The 23,031-nt window shown below is 42.4% G+C and overlaps 1 protein-coding gene across 1 annotated transcript; it reads right to left on the bottom strand.

The window, feature by feature from the left end:
• Positions 1-4,018: 4,018 nt before the first annotated feature.
• Positions 4,019-22,974, bottom strand: Ppa (Partner of paired). Its single transcript, XM_071715507.1, has one exon. It carries the CDS (start codon positions 21,294-21,296, stop codon positions 19,713-19,715), a length of 1,584 nt encoding a protein of 527 aa, XP_071571608.1. The 5' UTR covers positions 21,297-22,974; the 3' UTR covers positions 4,019-19,712.
• Positions 22,975-23,031: the final 57 nt, after the last annotated feature.

The following is a 23,031-nucleotide window of genomic DNA, read 5'->3' as shown; positions in this document are numbered from 1 at the left end:
ATAAGTCCTATATTGAAGTAGATTATCAGAAGCGAGAAAACATATGTAAACATTTTCTTGTATTATACATTAAAATAAATGAATATATTCACATTCCACTACTTATTGTTCAATAAGGCGCAAGGCTGGCACCCGTGTGGTCTTAGTGGGTAGTGTCACGTCTAAAAAAAAATGGATTTTGACCTTAGGCGAGGACGCACGAATCAAAAAAAAATTATTGACAAATATCCACGACATCCACGACAGATCAAATTCTTTGAAGAAGAATCAAGTTTTTCTATAGAATCTCTCTATAGAATTGCACGCAGTGGAAGCGTGCTGGGCCCATAACCTGTTGTAGAGTTGTAAATAATAGCACGCCACAACACGGTTTTATTATTACTGTGTATTTAATCGCACAGTTTAGGAACAGAAAGAATAAAGCATACACTGCTTGAGAACAACTATCGGAATTAACGTAACGCGTGACAACGCACGACCGATCACGGTCGATACCACGGACGTTGTGACATAAACGTGGGCCCACCGAAAGTCTCGCCGAGCGAGACTGTTTATCGATCGACAAACACGAGCGCGTCGCGCCTTTTATCTCGACGCTTGGACCCCGTGTGACCGTTATGAAATTATTTGGAGGTGTGACCACAACGGGTTAAACCAGGAGCAACGTGAATATTAAATTTTCAAAGAAAACACGTCACAATGTCAAGAAATATAACAAAATTTATAAACCGTTCAACTAAGACAAATCAAGAACAATTACAAATTGCATACCAAGGAAGTTCTGTAAAATTATAATAAAATAATTAAAGACCCTCAATAATATAATAAGAAACAACAGAAAGGAGAATGTCGCGGTCCTTGACAGGGAAAAATATGTATCTAAACGACTTGTTTCAGATGACGTGACAAAAAATCGGACAAAACTGGTCATGCCTACAATTTCTGCAAACGGACAATTACAATCACCTGTTTATTTGGTATTGAAAGAGGCGGAAATGAAATATAAGAATTCGTAAGTAATAAGAAGCAATATAAGCGAGAGTTAAAAGAATATATTTTATATATCTATAACTAGATAATAAGATACTCTTAATTGATAACACAAATAATTGGTGTCAGCAATTGAGAAGTTACAGTATCTTAAGACTAATCTTAAGAAAGTTTAACATCTTTGGAAATGATTATCAATCCGCTTAATGTTGTTAGACTTTTATTGGTGTCAATAAATTCAATATATGTAACAGAAACGCCAGTAACTGAAGCAGAAGTAGAATTAAAAGAAAACATACAAAAATTATTGCTGAATGGCATTTTTCATTATAATGGGTTGAAAGTAACGGAAGAAAAATATCTCGGTTATCAAGAACCTTATAAATTACATACTTTTGAAATAATTGAAGATGGCGACGAAGCATACTACACTTACAGCAGATAATTTTCAAAAGACTTGGAATGCGCTCACATCTTTCTACGAGAATACGCGTTTACTTGTTAATACGACTTTTCAATCGCTATTAAACTCAAACGTATGACTAAAGAATCAACAAAAGTAACTAACTAGGCAAGGCCTGCCTCCTTGAAAAGTGCCTTTACCTTTACCTTTACCTGCACATTTAAGACCGATCATTTTATTAATCATAAAAGACTGACTAACTTCTAGACAAATCATCGTGATCCCCTGTACTTGAACTAACCAAAAGTGCTTGATATCCAGGTCTTGGACAATATTATAATTAGGAAATTGTTTATTCGGTTTTTACTGTAATATGCATAGAAGCACACTCCTTGAGTGTGTTCACGGAATCACATCCCGCCGTACTGCATGTCCATAGATGACAGTATACTCTTCTTTTCTCTCATAACGAAACGAGCGCGTATTTTAAACAACTGGAAAAGCTAATAAAGATCACTCAATAAAAAAAAATACAACCACACTGTATTCAACCTTTCTTGAAGGAAAGGCTAAAAATAAAATCTCTTTTTTTTCTGAGGTTTATATGCGAAAGACACACGCTAATGAAAATTTTCATGCCAATCAAGGGCATTCGCTGCGCAAGAGTACGCTTCTAGCAAAAATACTTAATCCACATCGACGAAATTTATATAACAAGATCTCACGCTGGGAAACACAGGGCGCATATAATACCCTTTACTGAACGAGGGCACAGATGCCCTGCCGGACATGATACCTCATAATGAACGGGCAGAGTCCTATGCAAAGAAACGTCGCAAACACAAGGTGTTTCGCTTCTAACCTCACGGTGAGCGTCTCAAACCAAACTATACCCCGCACGCGATATTTCGTATCTATCCATTTTGTGTGCGGTGCGCGCGCGCGCGTGTATATGTGTTTGGAGTTCCGTGCCGCCTGTGCGTGTGGGTCATGTGCACGTGATAGTGTGTCGGTGCGCATGCCTTCATACTCGGCGCACTCGGGGGTTGCCAGACAATGAATAACGAGTCTATATAGCAGGCAAGGGTTGAAGAGAGAAAGGGAGAGCGAGATGAGGGAGAGAAAAGGAGAAAGAAAAAGATAGAGAAGGATAGAGAGGATCAGGGGAAGTCCCACATCTCCAATCGATTACAATAGCACCTAACCTAGGGTAGCGAGAAAAGAGAAGACTCATGTGAAGGTCCCTGCCTGCGTCTCTCTTTCTCTCTCTTTCTCTCTTCTTTTCTCGGCCCCTACGGTGCTCCCTCGCCACGACGGCGACTACAGACATTCCATCCTTCTTTCTCTTTTCCCAACGCTGTCTCTCTCCCTCCATCTTTCACCGGTGGGCTTCGGCCGGTCTCGGTTTTCGTCGGCACTACTCGCGGACCGAATTCCCCCACCTGCCGTCGGGAATGTATGCAATCTTCGTGCGTGTTTCCCTTGCTCCCGCCACTCCTTCTCGATCCCCTGTCTGGTTGCTCCGTATACAAGTGGATACACCACCCTTGTGTGTCATGCGGCACGTTTTTAAACCGGACACATAGCGATCCCTTGTATAACGCGCGAGCTTCTCGTATACGACGATGGCGAGTAAGGGGTAAAATCGCGAGAAACAACAAGAATAATTTTGTTCCGTCATTTATAAGTCGTATATAAGCGTGTGCAACAAAGACAAGCGAAAATATTCCTGCGTTATTCGCGGTTAATATTCGTAATACATTCGGTTGTTACGGATGCTTTGCGAATCTTAACGGCTTATAAAAATGTAACGAGAGCTCTTAAATTTAATTGTGAATTTCTTTTTTTTATCGCTCATCAATTGGATGGATAAAATTAACGCTTGAGCGAATAAAACTCATTTAGACAAATATATTCAGCTGATCGGGTAAATTATATTATTAATACAATAAACACGTAGTCGATTCGATGATTACTATAATTAGTGGAATTGCATTGACGAAATTTATTGCACTACCGTATAATCCGTTCAATTAATTAGACATTCGTTTTGAACGAAAACGACTACCAATTTTTGTCGTTCAATCGAACGTATTTCTTTTTTACAATGTCGATCTAAGATCGTTGTAGAGCCGACTATTTCTCTCACACGACAATGCGTTTTCGACGGATCCGGAGGCCGTCGGGTCTAGGTAGACAGTTGAAATTCAGGTTTTCGAGACCCTGCTCGCGGGCAGACGAGCTTGCCGCCGTTGTCGGTCCTCCGATCCCACTGCTTCTAAATACCAACCGCCTGTACATTCCGGTACAGACCCGCCCAAAAATTCTCAAATATGTCGCAAATATGCCGCGCCGGATGGCACGACGGCCCGAATTTATCGGAACAAAAAAATCGTTCGGCTTGTGAATTCATCTTCTAGGAAGCTCAGACACACAAATCACGCGTCGCAATCAACCGGACGACTTCCGCTTTCCATTTAAATATATATATTTTTTCTTTTCACGCAAATGCGACGCAAACTACGACCGTCAAAACGCAGAATGCAGTCAATGGTAGTTTCCGTAATAATTGAGAATCAGCAGATTACTGCAGCCGTTATGCCAGCCTACACATTGCTACACTGAAAAGAGACAGCATATACGCGTACGTGTGCGCTCGTCGCTCAGTGCGTTCGCGCGGACAGCGCGCTGTCAGTCAGTTATAACTTAGAAATACATATCGCGTTCGCGCGTAACACCGTGGTCTCTCATCGTTAAATACTACGATCGTTTAATTTCGAATTTCGGTCGCGTCACGCAAGGATCAAAGTGCCACGAAATTAGGATGTGGGTGTCACAAGAGGCAAAATATCAGCGGGTCGGAGATATGTAGTGACAGTCGTATGCCAATTTCTGGTTCTAGAAATCTCGAAAACACAGCAGAAGTCGATAAACGTATCTTGGAGATGTAATGCATTACGCAATCGTCCCTTCAGGGGAAAGGCATTCGTACGTCAAGTTTTTGTTACGAAGCAAAACATAAGCACCATTCTTTGGTGGCGATTGTGGCTCTGATTGTGCGAGAAGAAGTGCGCACTAGATAGCGCAGGGACACATCGCGCAGCATGGTTCAACACCTAGCAGGGATGACGAAACTGGATGAGGGAGTCAGGGACAGTAAGGAGAGTATCACGGAAGCATCCGGAAGCAGCCAGCGCAAACGTTTCCGTTTCAACTGTGTTACCTGTGTTACCTGTGATCACCGGCACTCAAAGAAATTAAAATCTTTATGTTAATTTTTATATTGACTGACCTTTCGCAACATAGTTTCTTGTTGCGGTCCCGAGCACAAGCAGATTTTGCGAGATGAAGAAACGTTCCAGAGAAGATTCCCGGGAACTCTCGTGAGACCATTCGCGGCATCATCATAAGAAAAAGCGCTCCAGAGGTAATTCGCGCGATAATTTGTGTGAATCCGGACATCCTTCGCAGGATGATTCGCTTGAACAGCGTATCAGTGTCCTCAAACGGGGACTCACTGCCGTTTTGCAAACAATAGCATATCCGCCGATCGCCAGCTCGTCGAGTCTTCCAGCTACGGAGGAGTCCTCAACGGGAGTTGCTACACAGGAGGAAAACGCGTCGCCTAGAGGTGAGCTGTTGGCTTTAAATTCGGCATAGTCGACCAGGTCCGTAGTTAACCTAACCTTAGAGACCAACAACCGCGCCGCTGAGCGTCGGTCGAGTCTCTTGTCGACTTTAGCGGAAGAGACCATGAACCGAACCGCTGAGTTCCGGTCGTGTCTCTTGGACATAACCAGAGAGGCCATGAACCGGGCCGCTGAGTTCCAGTCGAGCCTCTAGTCGGCTCGTGTATCCAGGAGGCGTACCACTAAGCACGATCGAGCCTCTAATCGAGCTGTGTGCTCGTGCCAAAAGCAGATCCTTTCTCGAAAGAGCTCGACGCAGTCGCCTGATTCTATTTAGAATAGCGAATAGAAATATGCTATTTTGAAAATTAACCGTCAATTAAAAGTTAACAAACGTTGAAAATAATGACCCTGAGTCGCCTAGGCGACTGCCCCTGACATAATTGAACCACCCAAAATTTTAAATTATGGAGACATTCATTTCCCATTTTTTATTGGAAATAAATGGGTATGTGTATTTTCTGGTATCTATACGTGATACGTGTGTACAATGATTAAATTTACGCTACAAAAGTTTGTACTATTTGATTAATTTTTGACTTTTTAATACAGATAACTCATCAAGATAAAGCCGATATCTCAATACCTCCAAAATGGAAAAACAAAGAACCTGCGCTATGGCTTAATTTTCTCGAATGGAATTTCGGAGAAAGTTATATAGTCTGATCAAAATGATTTTAATTTGGAGATGCGTATACTATCTCATAAAGAAGAAAAATATACGAAAGCTTTTATAGGCACAATACTATCTGTTACAGCCACACAATACAATTCAGTATTGCGATTACAAAAGATTACAAAAGAGTAATCACATTGATAAACTGTGTCAAATTTTCTGCAAGACAGAATCTTCAGCATCTATAGCATCTTCAGCATCTGTAGCGTCTTCAGTTGGTCAGTCAAGGTCATTATGTTCAGTTGGTCAGGCAAGGTCATTAAGTATTGCAAGGAAGAATTTACTTTACCCACCACCTGACCAATCTGCAACTCAAAAGATCAAGGAGTCTTGTAAAGAACAGGAACATCTGTCTAAAATGATAAGCAATACGACTGATTCTATAAACATGCTCGTAAATAATTTATCAGAAAAGCGTTCACAATCTGTCACTCCTGTCGATAATGACGATAGTGGAGAAGATGCAGCAATGGCAAAGGCATTACTTTATGCGTTGAAAAGAGTAAACTCCAAGTACAAGATCCAATGTTATATGCAATGTTTATCTGTTGTGGATAAGTTCCAGAACGTGAGAAAAGTGGAAACGGAAAGTGATGAGAATCTGTAATTCCTTCTTCGCTCGGCCACCAATAATAATAAAGACAGGTTCAAAAACTGTCCGGCACATAGGGAATTTTTGGATTTGCTGTATACCCTAATAATATATATATACACATATATAATATATATAAATATATAACGTATATGCAACATAATGTTACAAAAAATGTGATTTTTTAGATAGATATAACATATTTGTTTCGCGTTTACATAATGTGTCACTCCCCTCTTGAGACTGCTTCGCCTTTGGGTCCAGTTGACCGCTTTTGATGCCTACGATGACAATAATATGGACCTCCTTTGTATATTAAGACTATAAAACTAGTGGATATCGTTTGGTGAGTCGAGTTGTTAATAACATTTTAATTTCTTACACATTTATGCATATCTAATATAAAGTATAAGCAAGAGGAATTTAGAACCTCCATGAACCCTCGAACACTTTGAATTTCTGGTTGATTTAAATCTCGAAGATTGAAATTTTGAATCGACCGATCCATTAAGTAAACGCATAATAGCGCTTGGAGTACTCAGTATATTTTAAATCTTCATTCTCTCTCTCTTGTGCTTTTTCAAAAATAATAATTTTTCTTTCAATTATGTAGATGACGCTCTTGTAAAAACTCAGACTAAATTTCCTACACGTTTTTGCGCGGTTAAACGGCGAATGCAGCAGCGTCGTTTACCGTTCTCTCGTGCATCGCTTCTTTCAGCCGAGGAGAGAAAAGAGAACTGGTAGAACGAGGATAGACGAGATCTATTGGCAAAATATGCGGCGCATGGTAACTCCTACGTAACGGCGAAGCACGCACATCGGCGACGGCGGATAAAGGAAGATGAAAAAGAGAGAGGAAACTTTCGGTGAACACCTATTTTTTTACACACGGCCGGAGCGGCAACTTCCACGCTACTCTCCTCCGGCAGAATGTTCAGGTTCCACGAAAGGAACGGGCGAGAGAGAAGTAAGCACGCACGCATGCCGCACGGCGCGGCGCAGCGGTTTGATTCTCCTCCTTCTTTTGCCTCCTCGAACGAACGTTCGATCTCCACGTACGGAGCTACGAAGACCCGAAGTATGTAACTTTCGCGTCGCCTCGAATAAATAAGCGTGGGAAACGAACGGGACGCACTAATGCCACACTTTATCTCTGTATGCAACTATCCCCGGCTGTTTATCGCACAATGTGAAATTGACATTAATAAATATAAATAGTTAAAAAATGAAGACAGTGATTTCATCTATTCTTGTAAAATCTTAATAAGATTATTTAAATTCAGATTGACATAACAGATCATATATGGACCTTCGGCGAGGACGCACGAATCATTAAAAAAATTATTGACAAATGTCCACGGCATCCACGACAGATCAAATTCTTTGAAGAAGAATCAAGTTTTTCTATAGAATCTCTTAATAGAGATATACGCGTAATAATTAAACATTGAAACAGAATTGTGCATTGCAAGAGAGAGGAGGTAGATAAAATTTTAAATAAATTTTATAACTGGACTATTTTGTGTCCATCGAGTGATAGTTGTTGTTGCAAAAGAGAGAGAGAGTTTAAGTACAAGGATGCAAGATTTTACGAAAAAATGTGTTTTGAAATCTAGTCTATACCAAACAGCCACAAAGAAGAACATATTTAAATTCAGATTAGTGTAATTCAGCTGAATAAAAATTAATTTGTAAGCGAAGGTAATGGACTTTTTAGATATTTTGTTATTGTAAAATTTGATATTTATTGGAATAAATATATATATATATATACTTTTCAAGTAAAAAAATTTTTTAAAAAATTTTGCCATTAAACAGCGCAAATAAAACGGTGCTTATTTAAGAACCAATTAGGACGTCTAGCTAACTCGAATTTAATCTTGGCGATGCGGCATCCTGGTGTCTGAACAATTCACGCGTTGAGCGAACGAGCAAAGATGATTATAGTCCCTGAATAGCCCAGAAGTATCACGTGCAATCTTGGCATTGCCACCATCCCTCGTCGCAATTACCAGAACGAAGTATGACGAACTACGTTTTACTTTCTCGTGATTAGTTAAATCACATTCAAACTATATCGAATTTTTACCGCAGTTAATGTTGCACCGCAACTGCTCGTTTTATTTTTAATTAATCTTTTAAACTTTTACTCTTACTTTCTTAAAGACTAAATCAAGTAATCTGAAAAGAGAGAAATGGAATATTTTACACTGTATATTGTAGAGAATAAGAAGAGGATTAGAGATATATAAGGAAATTCGATAGCCTAAGCAAAAAACATGGGTATATATATATATATATTTAAATTTTTTGTTACCGCCGAGAGAAAGAGATAACGCATTCTCATCTTTAGATATCCTGTTTTGATATTTGTTAGTTAAGGTATATTTAAATATAATAAATGGAAAAATTTATTATATGAGATATTGTATTTAAAAAGTATCGTCCACCATATACTGTGAAATATATACTTTCTAAAACTTTTCTACTTCTTCACATTCCTTCCAATCTAACGTTTCTTCATGGAAACCGTCTGCGCCATATCCTTTACCATAATTATTAAATCTCATGATCATGATCGTGATGGAATAACTCTCTACAACGCAAAATATAGATAATGCCAATTTCCAGACAAAGAAAGTTGGGATAAATTAAAAGGAAGATGACCAAAATCGTGAATTATTTTTCTTGTAAATTATGGCGAAGAAATGTTACGTATTTGAGATATAATTTAATGCATAAATAGGTGTGTAGTTAAGCAACTATTACAGTGCATTATGACACAAATATTTCTTTGCATTAAACCACGATGATTCGCAAACGTCACCCAAAGCTTGAATAATTATTTTTATCAATATTTTTACAGACCACATCAACATCCCATCGATAATTAATAATGAGGATAAATACCTAAGCAAAACATGGGTAGGAAAAGAAAGTTGAGATAAATTAAAAGAAAGATTACCAAAATCGTGATTTATTTTTATTGTAAATTATAGCGAAGAAATGTTACGTATTTGAGATATATTTAATTTAATGCATAAATAGGTGTGTAGTTAAGCAACTATTACAGCGCATATGACACGAATATTTCTTTGTATTAAACCACGATGATTCGCAAACGTCACCCAAAGCTTGAATAATTATTTTTATCAATATTTTTACAGACCACATCAACATCCCATCGATAATTAATAATGAGGATAAATACCTAAGCAATCAATTATTCCTCCAAAAAAAATGGAATAGAAAAAAGGGAAAAGAAAACATAGAGATGTGTTTTTTTCGAGAGAAATAACCGGTTTTATCTAAAATTAATTTTACGTAAAGCCTTAACTTTTCTTTGTCCCAATATGTCAATTATCCTCGCTTTTTTCCTTCATTTATCGCCTTATGCTTTCCACCTTCATTTATACAGGGGAAACTTTCAAAATAGGTTTTTCATCCTCGTTAATTAGCAATGGAATTACGAGAATGTTAATTTGCATAACATGCATTTTTGGTTCAACATTGTGCATAAAAAATTACTATGCCAACTATGCTTTAAGGTACGTGACAGAGAATAACTGCAGAATATGCTTCAATAAATTCCAAAGTTATAAGAAATATAACTGAATCAATAATTTAAAAATGCAGTATCTTCTTGTACAAGCGAAATTATTATCAATTGAAGAGCGGTAAAAATTATATTATAAAAATCTTTATTTCGGAAACAGAGATTTTCCAACTGAGATATTCATCTCTGTCAAATTAAAGCCACCGAATTGAAGCGAAATCATAAAAAAAACTCCTTATTCGTGAGCGCGGCCCATAATAATGAAAAACATACTATATTTGTAGCTACATATAAACAGGAAAATGCACAATATAAACCAGATAATAGGCCTTTATCAATGATATTAACATTAAAACAATCAGGTTTAATAGCACTTGAAATATTTTCAAAATTAATACCTCTTGCTTTTAGTAATGGAATGAGACTTATGACACCATTAGCAGGTGCTTGTTTTTCAAAAGATTTATCAGATTTAGCCAAAGATTTAGGTATGGTTGAAGTGGACTTGCTGAACTAATTGCTGTGCAAGTAGTCCCTCAAACAATGGCGCTATAAAAAAAGCAAGCCCATCTAACACGGGTACGAAGAAAAATATCGTTGAGATTTACTCCGACAATGATAAAGATGCATCAAGAATGCGCACAAAAGACATGTGCAAAAATAAAATTCAAACGACATACCAAAGCATTTGAAGGCGAAACTTTGTCTACGAAAGCAGTGGGCACTCCCACTGCAGGGTCAAGCAAGACAGCTTCGGATGGAAACAAATCTAAAAATGCCAAACGAGGCATATTCGCAGATGTAAAAAACAAATTACATAATGACCACGAAGCAGAAAAAAAATGGACCAAGGCGGAGTCCACGTTTGAAAAAAGACAACTACTGCAAACAATCTACAAGTCGAGACAAGACGGACAATCACAAACCAGAAATAAAAAAAGCATCATCCGGAAAGGATAAGGAGACTGCCCAATCGCAAAATTGCAGCTCAATTGAAATGAAAAATAGGAAATTTTACAAACGGTACCCCGAAGAGAACCTATCAAAAGCTAAGGACGATGTTAAAACAGGTTCACTCAGTGTTTCTGAAGCATCGAAGAAGCGTTCGGTACCGTCTTCAACACTTTATAGACATACCTCGTAACCCAAGTTAAAAACAAAAAAACAAAAGCCCTGCTAAAAAAACAAGAGCTCTGCTTAAAAAAAAAACAAGAGCTCTGCTTAAGGATGTTTTATGTACAGCTTGTGAAAGTTGTATATTTAGAACAAGTCGACACAGACGTCGTTCCATTTAGTGACACCACTAAATGGAAAGCACCCTAAGATATCTTTATTAATAAACTTTATTACTAAATTCAAATTTCACAAGAATTATAAATCTAATCCAGTCCTCAAGCAGCAGCATCAGCCGATGAAAATAATGGCTGCACAAGTGTCGTGGCAACAACCCGGTGTGATGCAGGCAAATAATTTACAAATTCATGAAGCTGAATTGATGCAGGGTTTTTGGTTTCAGGATTTCCTACCAGGGGCACACGCTCATACCACTTCCGACAATATGTCTACCGTAGCAAAGAGGGGTACTAGGTACCCAAGAAAGGTTGAAGATCAACCTGAGCTCTCCGAAATTGCAGAGAAGCCTGGCGTTTCAAAAGCAAAACGCTCCAGTCCGGCAGTTCGCCGACGTTCAAACCTGCGCGAAGAAAAGTTCCGCGACCAACGTAGTACGGAACACACAGCCAACGAACACAAGAAAATCTATGAGAAGTTAATGTTCGGCTACCGCGTACATGAAGAGACGATGAAGTCTCTCCAGGTTGTGACGTTGCCGCGGACAGTAGTAGTGCCGGTGTCAACGCGCGCCGCTGACTTTATGTCTCAATTGCTATACTGCAAGTTCGCACGCTTGCATGTGAAGATACCATTAGAAGCCAGTGTGCAGACTCTTAGACCGCAGACTCTCAGACCACATACGCCCGACGAACACAAATACCACATACTCGAATCATTGATGCATGGTCAGCATGGTGGGGGACTGATCGGCGGGCCATTGGGTCAACAGCAGCAGCAACATCAGCAGCAACATTTCCAAAAGCAGAAAGAAATTGAACAACTGCAGCTGATTTACCTTTTCCGTCGCATGCGTTCCTAATTGAAACAAACACTAAAAGAGTAAATACAATAATAGTTCGTTCCCCCGAATTACACGCGGAGCCTTGGTGGCACACATATAACCCCTTCGGATGGAGGCTCGTGTAGAGACGTCCGATTACCCAGAAAGCAGTATTTTCCCATTTGAATAATACACCGTGTTCTTTAACAGCGAAACTACTATCATTTCATGACCGGTTCGAAGTCCTAGCTTAGCAGATAGGTATGTGAGAAAAACATACAACTCGATGTTATTAACTCAGTTCGCCGTATAGATGATACATTTGCTCTCTATCTCAAGAACAAAAGACCAGAACCATCAATAGAAGAGATAAGGGATACCCTGTGTATAACACAATTCACCCAGTTTCTCCGTGAGAAAGCATGGGGTATCCGCATGGAGGGGATAACGATGCCCCCTCAGCAAGAACAAACAATTTTGGTTCCTTGTGATTCTATAACCAAAGACTTAGCTTGCAAATCTATCTTAATAACCAAACAAGAACACACCTGTCTTCATAAACCAACCGACCGTGGGAAGCACACATCCTATTTCGGATCTATAATGAAAGATTCTGCATAAACATTCAGTCTTTGGTATGTTCACTTCCAGCATACATGCAAAAGGACCACCGTCACCATAATAATCATCGCCGGCAGTGGTACCGAATTTTAGGAAGGCTAAGAAGAATCGTACTGGCAATGCCTGGACTAGATGATATGCCGATAGACTTCCAAACTGCGCAGTCTTACAGGAGGTCGCCGCCGGAAACAAGACGACCGCCGGAGGCAGACACGAGGCCTTCAGGAGTTGATATCTACCCAGGGATGGACCGGGACTTGGTCGGCCCCACAAACCCGGAGGTCTACACTCGACCACCGCGCCCACCGACACCAGCAAGACAATCAATTTACGAGGTGCCACGGATGACCCTGGCGTAACAGTTTAACGGAAAATATTCTTTGTTCCTTTGTTAATATCTTAAAAAATTCATTTGTTGCAAATTTTTAAAAGAACGTACATGTAACTTCTTTTCATCGTTTAACGATAGATCTTCAGTGAAGATACGTTATAGCGAACAAACATTACAAGTTATTTTTAAAAACCCTGCAACAGATAAATCTTCAAGACATTAACAAAAGAACAAAGAATATCGTGTGTTAAATCGTTAGACAACCGTTACACATATTAGAATTGAAGACTTCGGAAACATAAAAACATTTCGAACGCGAACAGCTGGACGTTGCCCGTGTCGAACGTTTCCTGCTCACTTTTTATACATTACTCTTACGATCAGTTGGAATCAGACTGTTGAAGATCGTGGTCGTCTTCTTGGGAGAAGGCGATTTGTATAACAGTCTTATCCATCTCACTTGTCATCTTAGCGACATATGAAATCACGTGACTCATTTGTCGCTGAATATGAGCGATGAGTGACGCCATGAACACGTATGATTGCGCAAATATACTTAAATACTACACCGAGTCGAAGTACGGGTAAAACGCCGCGCGCCGTGTTATATTATATGTTGTATATTAATGTTGTAATATTATATGTTGTACATTAATTTTCTTAATCTTTAACATGATAAATGATCTAGTTATAAGTATAAGCAAAAAAAATCAAATAGAAATAAACACATCATTTACTGCTGATGCTGTATCCAAATTAACAAACTTGAATTTAATGATTGAAAATCTAGAGATACATCAAAAGGCAATAACCTATGCACTCAAAGTATGCATTTTAAATATCAAGAGAATGATCTCATAGTAGAACCATTTATAACCTGTACGGACCATTCTGGACCAGCATCATCACAGCTGGTCACAAAGTCAGACGAACGACAACTATGTAATCGGGACCCAAGAAAGGTAAGTAAATTCTTTAAAGCGTATCCCGAAGTTTGACACAGAAATGCTCTTGTCGCGCAGAAGAAAATGTCCACACTGCTACCACACGATTCGCGTTGTCTACCTGTCAAAATCAAAGAAAAAAATGGCGAAATAAAGTCATATTACGTAACTAATACATGCGCCTTTGACGCACTACTCCACGTGCTCATGACGGCTGCAATTGACGACGTCAAATACTTCAACTTCCTGAAGGGATCCAAAAATTGCACACTGAGATTCGTGTGCAATTTAATTAAAGAAGAAGCGACGCAAGCCGTATTCCGCAAAAGTTCTAATACCTTCTAATAGTTCTTAAAAACCTGTGAACCGCACATGCAGACAAAAGTGCGGGTTATATCATACGTTATCGACGCTACTGACAATATTGTGAATATGGCCAACAAAACGCTAGTCTCGGAGCTTAGCGTTAAGAATACGGAGATTTGTTCACACTGCGAAGGTAGTACGTATGGGACGATAATCCTAGCGCCAAACCACAAGAACATTGCAAATAAAGGGTTTGGCTATTTGGAGACAGTTTTACACTTCCGATCACCGATTTTCAAGATAAAATGCCGTGACTCGTGCCTGGGACAGTACATGTTGTTGAGAGAACCACGAAATCACATTATGATTGAATTTCATATACGTTCGGATATTCGGATATCAGCCTATAAATTGTTTAAAGTGCTAGAAGATACGCACCTCAATATACATATACATACAACATTCCCATCGAATTGTATAATATGGAAGATACGCACCCTAAATATACAGACAAAATTCCCTTCGAATTGTATATTGAGATTCTCCAGTTTATAGCAAATCTTAACCGTTCAACCGGACAAGACGAAAATCAAGCGCGCACTTTTCCTAAAATATTTCCGGGAACTTTATGGTGTGGAGAAGGGAGCATGACATCTGAGTACAAAGAATTGGGCTTACTCGAGGACTTAGATGCTTGTTGCCGCGAACATGACTACTGCCCAAAATCGATAGCGCCGAAAAAATACAACGTAACTGGGAAGATATACAATAATCAAAACTATACTATGTCGCTTTGTTCCTGCGACAAAAAATTCCGGAATTGTTTAGAGAATACCAATGGCTGGAATGGGTGGGCGGCCGCTGCCGTTAAGTGGATTTATTTCAAACACCTCGAGTGTGGTCTTCTCTAGTCATAGTAAGCATTTTACGAGACACTGAGGGAAACACAAGATTATTCTCAACCTTACATAAGGATCTTGTAGAATACCATATGGAGCCCTTCTATCAGCACGTGACTAGGACAGTGATCAGCGATATCCAAGTTCACCTTAGCCTAGAGACATCAGGAATGTGAAAATGTTTTGGACACCCTGACATAGACATGGATGCTAGTGTCGCCGCATGGATAAAGAAGGGTGCTGCAGGCAATCATATAGATTCACTAATGCCTAAGAATATACTATGGGCTTTCCGTTTGGAATTCTGCAGGCAGTACTACAAACAGCATAAACGCTGGCCGGTAGTTGACATCGGACAGGAAGCCCCAGAGAAGATCAAGAGGAATTACAGAAATAATCTGTGGGATGAGTCAATCTCCGCTCCTTGGAGCTTGAAAGATTTTCAGCACGTTACCCTTGAAAAGAACTTAGACTTCGATTATCACGTGGAAACACTAGATTTACTGTCTGATAAATCAATTATCCTAGAACTCTCACAATGGATACATGAATACGACAAGCAAGCTCATAGAACCCTGTATGGGCGGTTTCCCACAGGACCCTCCCCTACATCCAAAAGTGTCATAGTACACTATCTGAGTCAGGAAGAGGTATCTGTAAAAGGATAATCGATACGCTGCAAGCGGGCGAGGTTCCTGTCGAGTGGAGAGTGATGGTCGCAGTTCCCAAGGAAAGAGAATTCAAGTATAAGGATGTTAGATTTTATGGGAAGATGAGTCCAGAGATGAGACTCTATCAAATAGCAACAGAAGCAGGCATAGCGCTGATATTCAAGCCCCGATACCTTTCCCGATACCTTTAGAAAATCAATGAACAAAGAAAGATTGTATTATCGTATTTATTAAACAAAACAAACTTAATAAATAGTATTTAATCTTGCTAAAGATATAAAACAGTCGTTCAATTCTACGAAAACAGAAGATATGTATAATTTGTGCCCTGCGGCTCGTGAAACGAAACGTAATATTGCTTAATTCCTGGCGCGTTTAAAAATGCTTTTAGCGATTTTTACGAGCATTAGGGTGTTATTCACCGATGACACAGTATACTATAGCATACTATAGTATATCCTATATTACATAACTATATTTTTCCCGTATATCATAATATAAATGTCTTCCATTAACAGAAAATACATAACGCCGCAAACATTTGAAAAAATAGAAAAATTTGTATTTTTCTAATTTTCTAATTTTATAATGATTGACATTCTCTAAGTATTGATAGGCCAATTGCATTTATAAGTGGAACAATGTGTGGAAGTAACGCTTTAAAGATGAAGGTAATCCATTAAAGAAACACAGGACGCGTCAACTTCGTTTAAAAAATGTACAAACGTTTTATTGCTCAAACGCGTGTCCACGCTTGCTCTTTAGAGTAGATGATGTAGATACATCCATTGAACGATTGCTCGTAGATCATGAAATTTAAATCACACCCGATAGATGTATTATTACGACAAATATACAGATTATGCAAATTATGCAGATTAAGAAGCGCGGAACAGACCAAGGACACGCCAGTGGAAAAAGCACATAGCTCTTAGCACGCGGCGATGTTGCAGTAATCTTGAATCTTTCTATACCAAGCCTGATAAAATAATATCAAGGAATTTTTCAAATATGTTCCCAGTGTTTTCGTCGCGAACGAAATTGCAGGAATCCTGCAATGTTTGAAAATCAAATAAAAGAACAGTCTCAAAAAAAAACTCTGAATTAATGCAAAATAAAAGATATTTTAATTTTATTTAAGCGTGTTACACTTAATTGCACGAGACTGGACTCGTGCAAAACTAAAATGTAGACGAAATTTGTACTTCATATGATTTATAATAGAGAGGAATAAAGTTCTAAGTTAAAATAGAATTGAAATTTGACGTGAAAACCTCGCGCAGTTAGAAACAAAGATAGGATTTGAAACGACTAAAGACATACGCGTGATAGTTCACTGGAGGACGTAACATTGCAGGACTTGAAACTATATAATGTTCGTTCTTCCTCACGCTATAATTTTAACGCGGTTGTTCGATGCACGTTGCAAAAGTATATTGTGTTTACGCAAATCATAATATACGAAATAGTAATAAGTATAGTATAAGTCAAAATAAGTTATTAATATTTTGTATCTTTTTCTTACAGAAATCCACCAGGAAGAATAACGGTAATTCCGGCACGAAAAAGAAAATTACCGTCGCTTACCGCGATTATATCTGAGTCAAAAACACTGAGGAAAAAGGAAAAGGCGGAATCAACAGATTCTGAATTAGAACATGATTCTAAGAATTAGAAAAATATATTTAAAAAAAAGAAAATACAAATTATATACAGAAAATGATTTAAAATCGGCGTTTGACGCCGCACTTTTAGACGGATGTAGCATGTAGGCTGCCGCTAAAAAATATAAAGTACCGAGGTCAACATTATTTAACAAAATAAAAGAACATGAGGTATATGCGAACATTCATCGATTTCAATCGAATTCATAATTTATCATGAAGAAAAAAGTCAGTGTCTTAACACTAACTACCTGAAGGGGATAAAATGACCCGTTTGAAATTTTTTAATAATTTATCACTCATTTTTAAAACATCTTAATTTTTAAAATTTTACCTAATTTTTATTATTATACGTAGATGATAAATTTTACTAATTTGTTTTCTCTTTTCTTTTCTAAGAAAAGAAAAACGTCGTATTCAATCTTGTATACAAGTTAATGCAACCTTTGAATACCTTATTAGTTAAATCAAACACATGTACATACATCAGCATTTTTTAGGGCTACAAAAAGCAACCATCCTGAAAAACTAAAAAATGTTATCTCATTGACAACGAAGAATTTTTGTATCTCGAAAAGAAATTTTGTATCTTCAGTAGAAATAAATCAATTAATCTCCGGTATGTTCTAGTATTAACCAACCATGTTGCTTGCAAAGGTCTTAAAAAAAGAGTTTGCAATATTCGAATTATTCAAATATTGTCATAAAAATTATATTTAGAGGTAAAGCGATATTTTGTAGATAATATCATATAGACAAATCAAATGTTATAAATCAAGTAAAAATAGCAACGGGCTCGAAATAAACCTGTGAGGTAAACCTTGTGTCCAAAAACGAGTCCAGGAAGACACGTTACCCTGTCTTTAACAGCCCGTTGCAGGAAAGAAATAGAGAACTTGCAGAAAATGCGTCGCTACTTCATATTGCACGTGTTGCAATCGTTAACTTCAGAGAAGAGCAACTAAAGATAAGGGAATTATTATCGAGAGAATCCGCGTTTTATATCCGAAACATCCAAACGAAGAATGAGAGGCGTAACATTTATCCCATGCGAATTAAATTGATTTGTTTGATAAAAAAAAACATATACTTCTTAGAGTATATGCAACATATATAATACAGTTTCTATTCAGGATCCACAGACGTTTGTCCATCATTATGGATCGACTTATCGACATATTTTTGCCAAAATCGCTTAAAACCCGTACGTTCTAAGAAAAATATCGCGATAAGAAAATTAATTAAAGACTGAAACTACTATTACTTCGCTGAGTTCGAATATGCCGTAACGAAAATTATCCCTATGTATTATGTAACAAACGTAACAATCGGCGCAAGAGCTATTTTCACGCGTTTTTAGCACGACAAATTGAACTCATCGAAATTACATTAATTCCAATCTTTGGCCTAAAAATGTCACGTCGATTACCATGTAACTGCATGTAATCGATTATCGGTAGCCTCGCAAAAATAACGAGCGAGAAAACTCCAGACGCGCCATTCGTTTTCCTTTTTTTTTTTTTCCTAAATTTTCGAGCGAGCCGAGAGTTAAATCGAGGCGTTCGAGACTCGTCGAGCCCGTCGTTTAATTAATCTAGCGATCGTCTTCGACGCGCGACGATCAAGTACGATCGGAAACGTGTGTGTGTGCTCGCCTTATTTTTTTGATTTTTTTTTTAAATTTTGGAAAAGAAAGCGCTTCCTCGAAGGGAGGTAATGCCATTCCGATCGTACTTGATCGTCGCGCGTCGCGCCATTCGCTCGAGAAACGGTGCCCCTCGAGAACGAGCGGTTGCTTCCCCCTCGAGAAAGGGGAACTCTCTCGTTTTCGGGCGGGGAAACGAGTTAAACGCTATTCGCCCACGACGTCGTCGGCCTTTCTTCCTTCCTTTTTAGTTCAATATAGCTCCTGGCTCTCTACAGAGGACAATACGGCCAGAATATTTCAAATACTAATAAAAAATGGGGGCAAACTACAGAGTTTGGAGCGAGGTAACACTCGATAAACTGCGTCGCAGTCTTCAAAAAATTTTTCCGTACCGACGATGTCGAGGGCGCTCGGGCGACTTCGTGCGCCGAGCGACAGCAACGGACTTACCGCCAGCGGCAAAAACATGCGCGAGAAAACGAAGTTGTCCTTGGGTCGCTGCGAGGCGTCGTCGTCGCCCTGGTAACGTTGACGATGACGATGACGGTGACGATGACGATAACGTTGACAGCGTTCGTCCAGAGCACTTAGCCACGGAAAAAGCCATCACCGCACGTGCCACAGACCAAGATTCACCGTACTGAGCTGCGGCAGCTTCATGATCCGCTCGAGACCGCTGGTGGTGATCTTCGTGCAGCCGTACAGGTCGATGTACTTGAGGTTCTTCATGCTCTCGGCGACGGTGTGGACGCCACGGTCGGTCAGCCGGCTGCACTGGCCGATGTTGAGGGTCTCGAGGTCGTGCAGGGTCTTGGCGATCTTGCAGATGCCCTCGTCGCTGATCTGACAGGCGGACAGCGACAGGGATTTCAGGTTGAACAAACCTTGGGAGATGTGGACGAGCGCCTGATCGCCGATCTTATCGCAGAACGACACGTCGAGCGAGGTGATGCGGCTGCCGCCCTCGGCCAGATACGCCATGCCGATGTCGGAGATGTTGTCGCAGGAGCGCAGGTTGAGCTCGCGCAGACTCGACATCCTGGCCAGGTGCTTGACGCCGGAGTCGGTGATGCAGACGCAGAACGACAGGTTGATGGACTTGAGGGTGGTGAGACCGAGGGACACGTGCCTGAGCGCCTCGTCGCTCAGTCGCTGGCAGTCCTGCAGGCTCAGGTGCTCCAGGGCGAGATTACCGTCCGCGGTCTCGCGATTCAGGCCGGCCAAGTGCGCGATACCCATGTCGGACACGTGCCAGCAGCTTCGCAGATCGAGTCGTTTGAGCTTCTTGAGGCCCCACGCGATCAGCAGCAAGCCGGTGTTGGTGATGTTGCAGCAACCGCCCAGCTCGAGATGCTCGAGATTCTTCAAGTACTGCGCTATCCTGCTGAGCGAGGCGTCCGTCACCTGCTTGCAGAGGGACAGGTTGAGCTCGGTGAGGGACGGGTATTCCTGGCAGAAGGCGTTCGTGATACCGATGTCGGTGATGTTGTAGCAGCCGGACAGGTTGAGCGCCTCGAGATTCGGCACGCCCTTGAGCACGTCGCTGAGGCCGCGCCGCAGGGACAGCACCTGTACCCTCTTGACGCCACGTCGCACCAGACAGGCGAACAGCACCGGCGCCTGTTTCCTGAGGTGCAGCCGCGCCTCGACCCCTCGCCAGACCGAGCGGTAATAGGCGGCGTCGCGCCACGCGGTGCACACTTGCGCGGCGCGTCCCTTGTCGCGTACGTCCAGGTAGCTGAAAATGAGGGCAAGAATCTCCGGGTACAGGGAGGACACGTGGGTGCTCGCGGCGGGCTGGCCGTGCGTCGCCGCGGTGCCTCGTTGATGCGCCTGATGCGGGTGCAGTTGATGCCGCGAGGAAATGCCGCCCTGGCCGCTGATGGTGTAGGCCGGCAGACCGCCGGCGACGGCGGCGGCGGCGGCGGCCGCGGCGGCGGAGTTGCCGCCGCCTCCCGCGGTGCCGCCGCCACCGCCGCACGCACCATTGCCGTCGGTGCCGTAATGCGGCGCCGTGCCGCCCGAGTTGTGCTGGAGTATCGCCTGGTTCTGCGACGTCGGGATCGCCAGGTGCGGCTGGTGCAGGTGGTAGTAGTGGCCCGGACGGTGGAGCAACGTCGTGCCGCCGCGACCGGCGCTCGGCGTCAACGGCGACGGAAGTTCCGTCATCAGCAGCTGGCTCTCCTCCATCTCGTCGTCGCTGTCGTCGTCGTCGTCGTCTGTCGCCGCGTCCTCGTGCTCGTCGTACCGCGACGTACCCGTCGTCGTCGCCGTTGCCGTCGCGGTCGCGGTTGCGGTCGCGGTCGCCGACGCCGCTGCCGCAGCTGCCGCGCGGCGAAGCCTCACGCGCAGCGACTCCGCCGCGGCAACCGACGACGAGCGAGCGACCGTCGAGCCCTCGTCGTGTCCTTGTCCGTCGCGGTGATTATCTCCCTCTATCTTGAATTCTTTCTTCTTCTTCCTCCTCTTCCTCCGCCTCTTCTTCTCCACGTCCCGCGTTGTCCACTCGTTTCCTCTCAGTTAATCCGATCCCCGTCGCTCGCGGTTATGACGCGACTTCGGTAGTCGCATAATAAAAGTTTGTCCGCGCGCGCACGTACCGCGACACGGTATTCGAAAAATCCGTGGATGATACGCGTGCACTCGCGGAAGCGCGGCGCGAGAATCCCGATATCGATCGCGGCTATTGATCGCCGCGATATCACAGCGCGTCGACGCGACGCGACGGCACCACGGATCGCTGCGGATCACGATCACGACGCGGCGCGCGCGATCCACGACGTGGTGGTCGCTCGCCGCGGCCGGGAGGGGGGCACGGGCGGACGGCGCAGCGAGATTTATCTCGCGATCGATCCGCGGGGAGCGCCTCGCGGCCTCCGAGATCCAGCGATATATCGACGCGGGGACGGTGGGGAGAGAGCGATCAACGACACGCGACAACTTCGCGCTTACAATTCCGTACACCGCACGTCACACGACTCGTCCGCGAGAGAGTTATTCTTCACGAAAGCACCATTCTCTCGCGCGCGGCACATACAGAAACACCATATCGCGTACCGTCTGGACTCTTGGTTTGGTCCCTCCTTGCCTTACGCCGGAAGAAGTGCGCGCGCGGGGCCGCGACTCGCGTTCTCGTAAGCGACCCCGTATTTACTCGTACGTACGTACGTACGTGCCCGCCGTCGCGGTAGTTGTCTCGCAAGTGCAAAAAAGAGTCGGCGAGTCGTCGCTGCCACGGAACAGAGTGAGAGAGTAGAGGAAGTGACTGTGGTGTGCGCGACGGAGATCGCGCGAGAGCGCGAGTAGGGCGAAGGGGCGAGGTGGGGCAGCCGCTGGCTGTAAGAAGGAGAGGAGGAGTGAGGGAGCAAGACAGACACAGCGGGAAGATAAAGAGAGCGTGAGGGACTCGCCGCGCGCGAAGGCAGGAGGACGATAGGGCACCACACGGACACACGTTGGGCACACGTACGGGATACTACGGATGCGCGATGCGTGATGTACGCGTGTATACGTATTCCGAGAGGAGCGCGCGCCGTGCCTCGTTCACGTGTCGACGACGACGTCGTCGTCGTCGTAGTCCTAGTCCTCGCCGTCGTTACCGTCACTACTGGTCACTGCCGAAGAACGTTGAACGCCCGTCGACGTCAATGTGTGCCGTGTGTCTCGGGGTCACTTAACGTGGACTGCCCGCGGAGCGAAACATCGCCTACTGTGAACAACGGACAACCGAACCGGTGCGCTACCAGCCGCGGACTGTTGTTCCTCCTACCCGAACGCAGATGTCGTGTCGTCGTTCCCGTGGAGCACAGGCGGAGCGTAGCTACGCTCGCCGCGGCCGCTGATTGGCCGGCGCGGCACGAAACCGTGCCACGTGACGGCACCGGCGAATATCGATTCGGGTTGCGCTGCGGCGGCATTTTTAAGT

Source organism: Temnothorax nylanderi, unplaced genomic scaffold, assembly GCF_030848795.1.
Source record: "Temnothorax nylanderi isolate EJ_2023f unplaced genomic scaffold, tnyl_v1.0 TNYL_tig0167_pilon, whole genome shotgun sequence".
Classification (NCBI taxonomy): Eukaryota; Metazoa; Arthropoda; class Insecta; order Hymenoptera; family Formicidae; genus Temnothorax; species Temnothorax nylanderi.
Note: the sequence above shows the minus strand (reverse complement) of the source record. Positions and strands in the feature narration are given on the sequence as shown.

Bases quoted from the DNA above. Each gene is read 5' to 3' on its own strand.
- Ppa (XM_071715507.1), bottom strand. From the start codon at position 21,296: ATGGAGGAGAGCCAGCTGCTGATGACGGAACTTCCGTCGCCGTTGACG.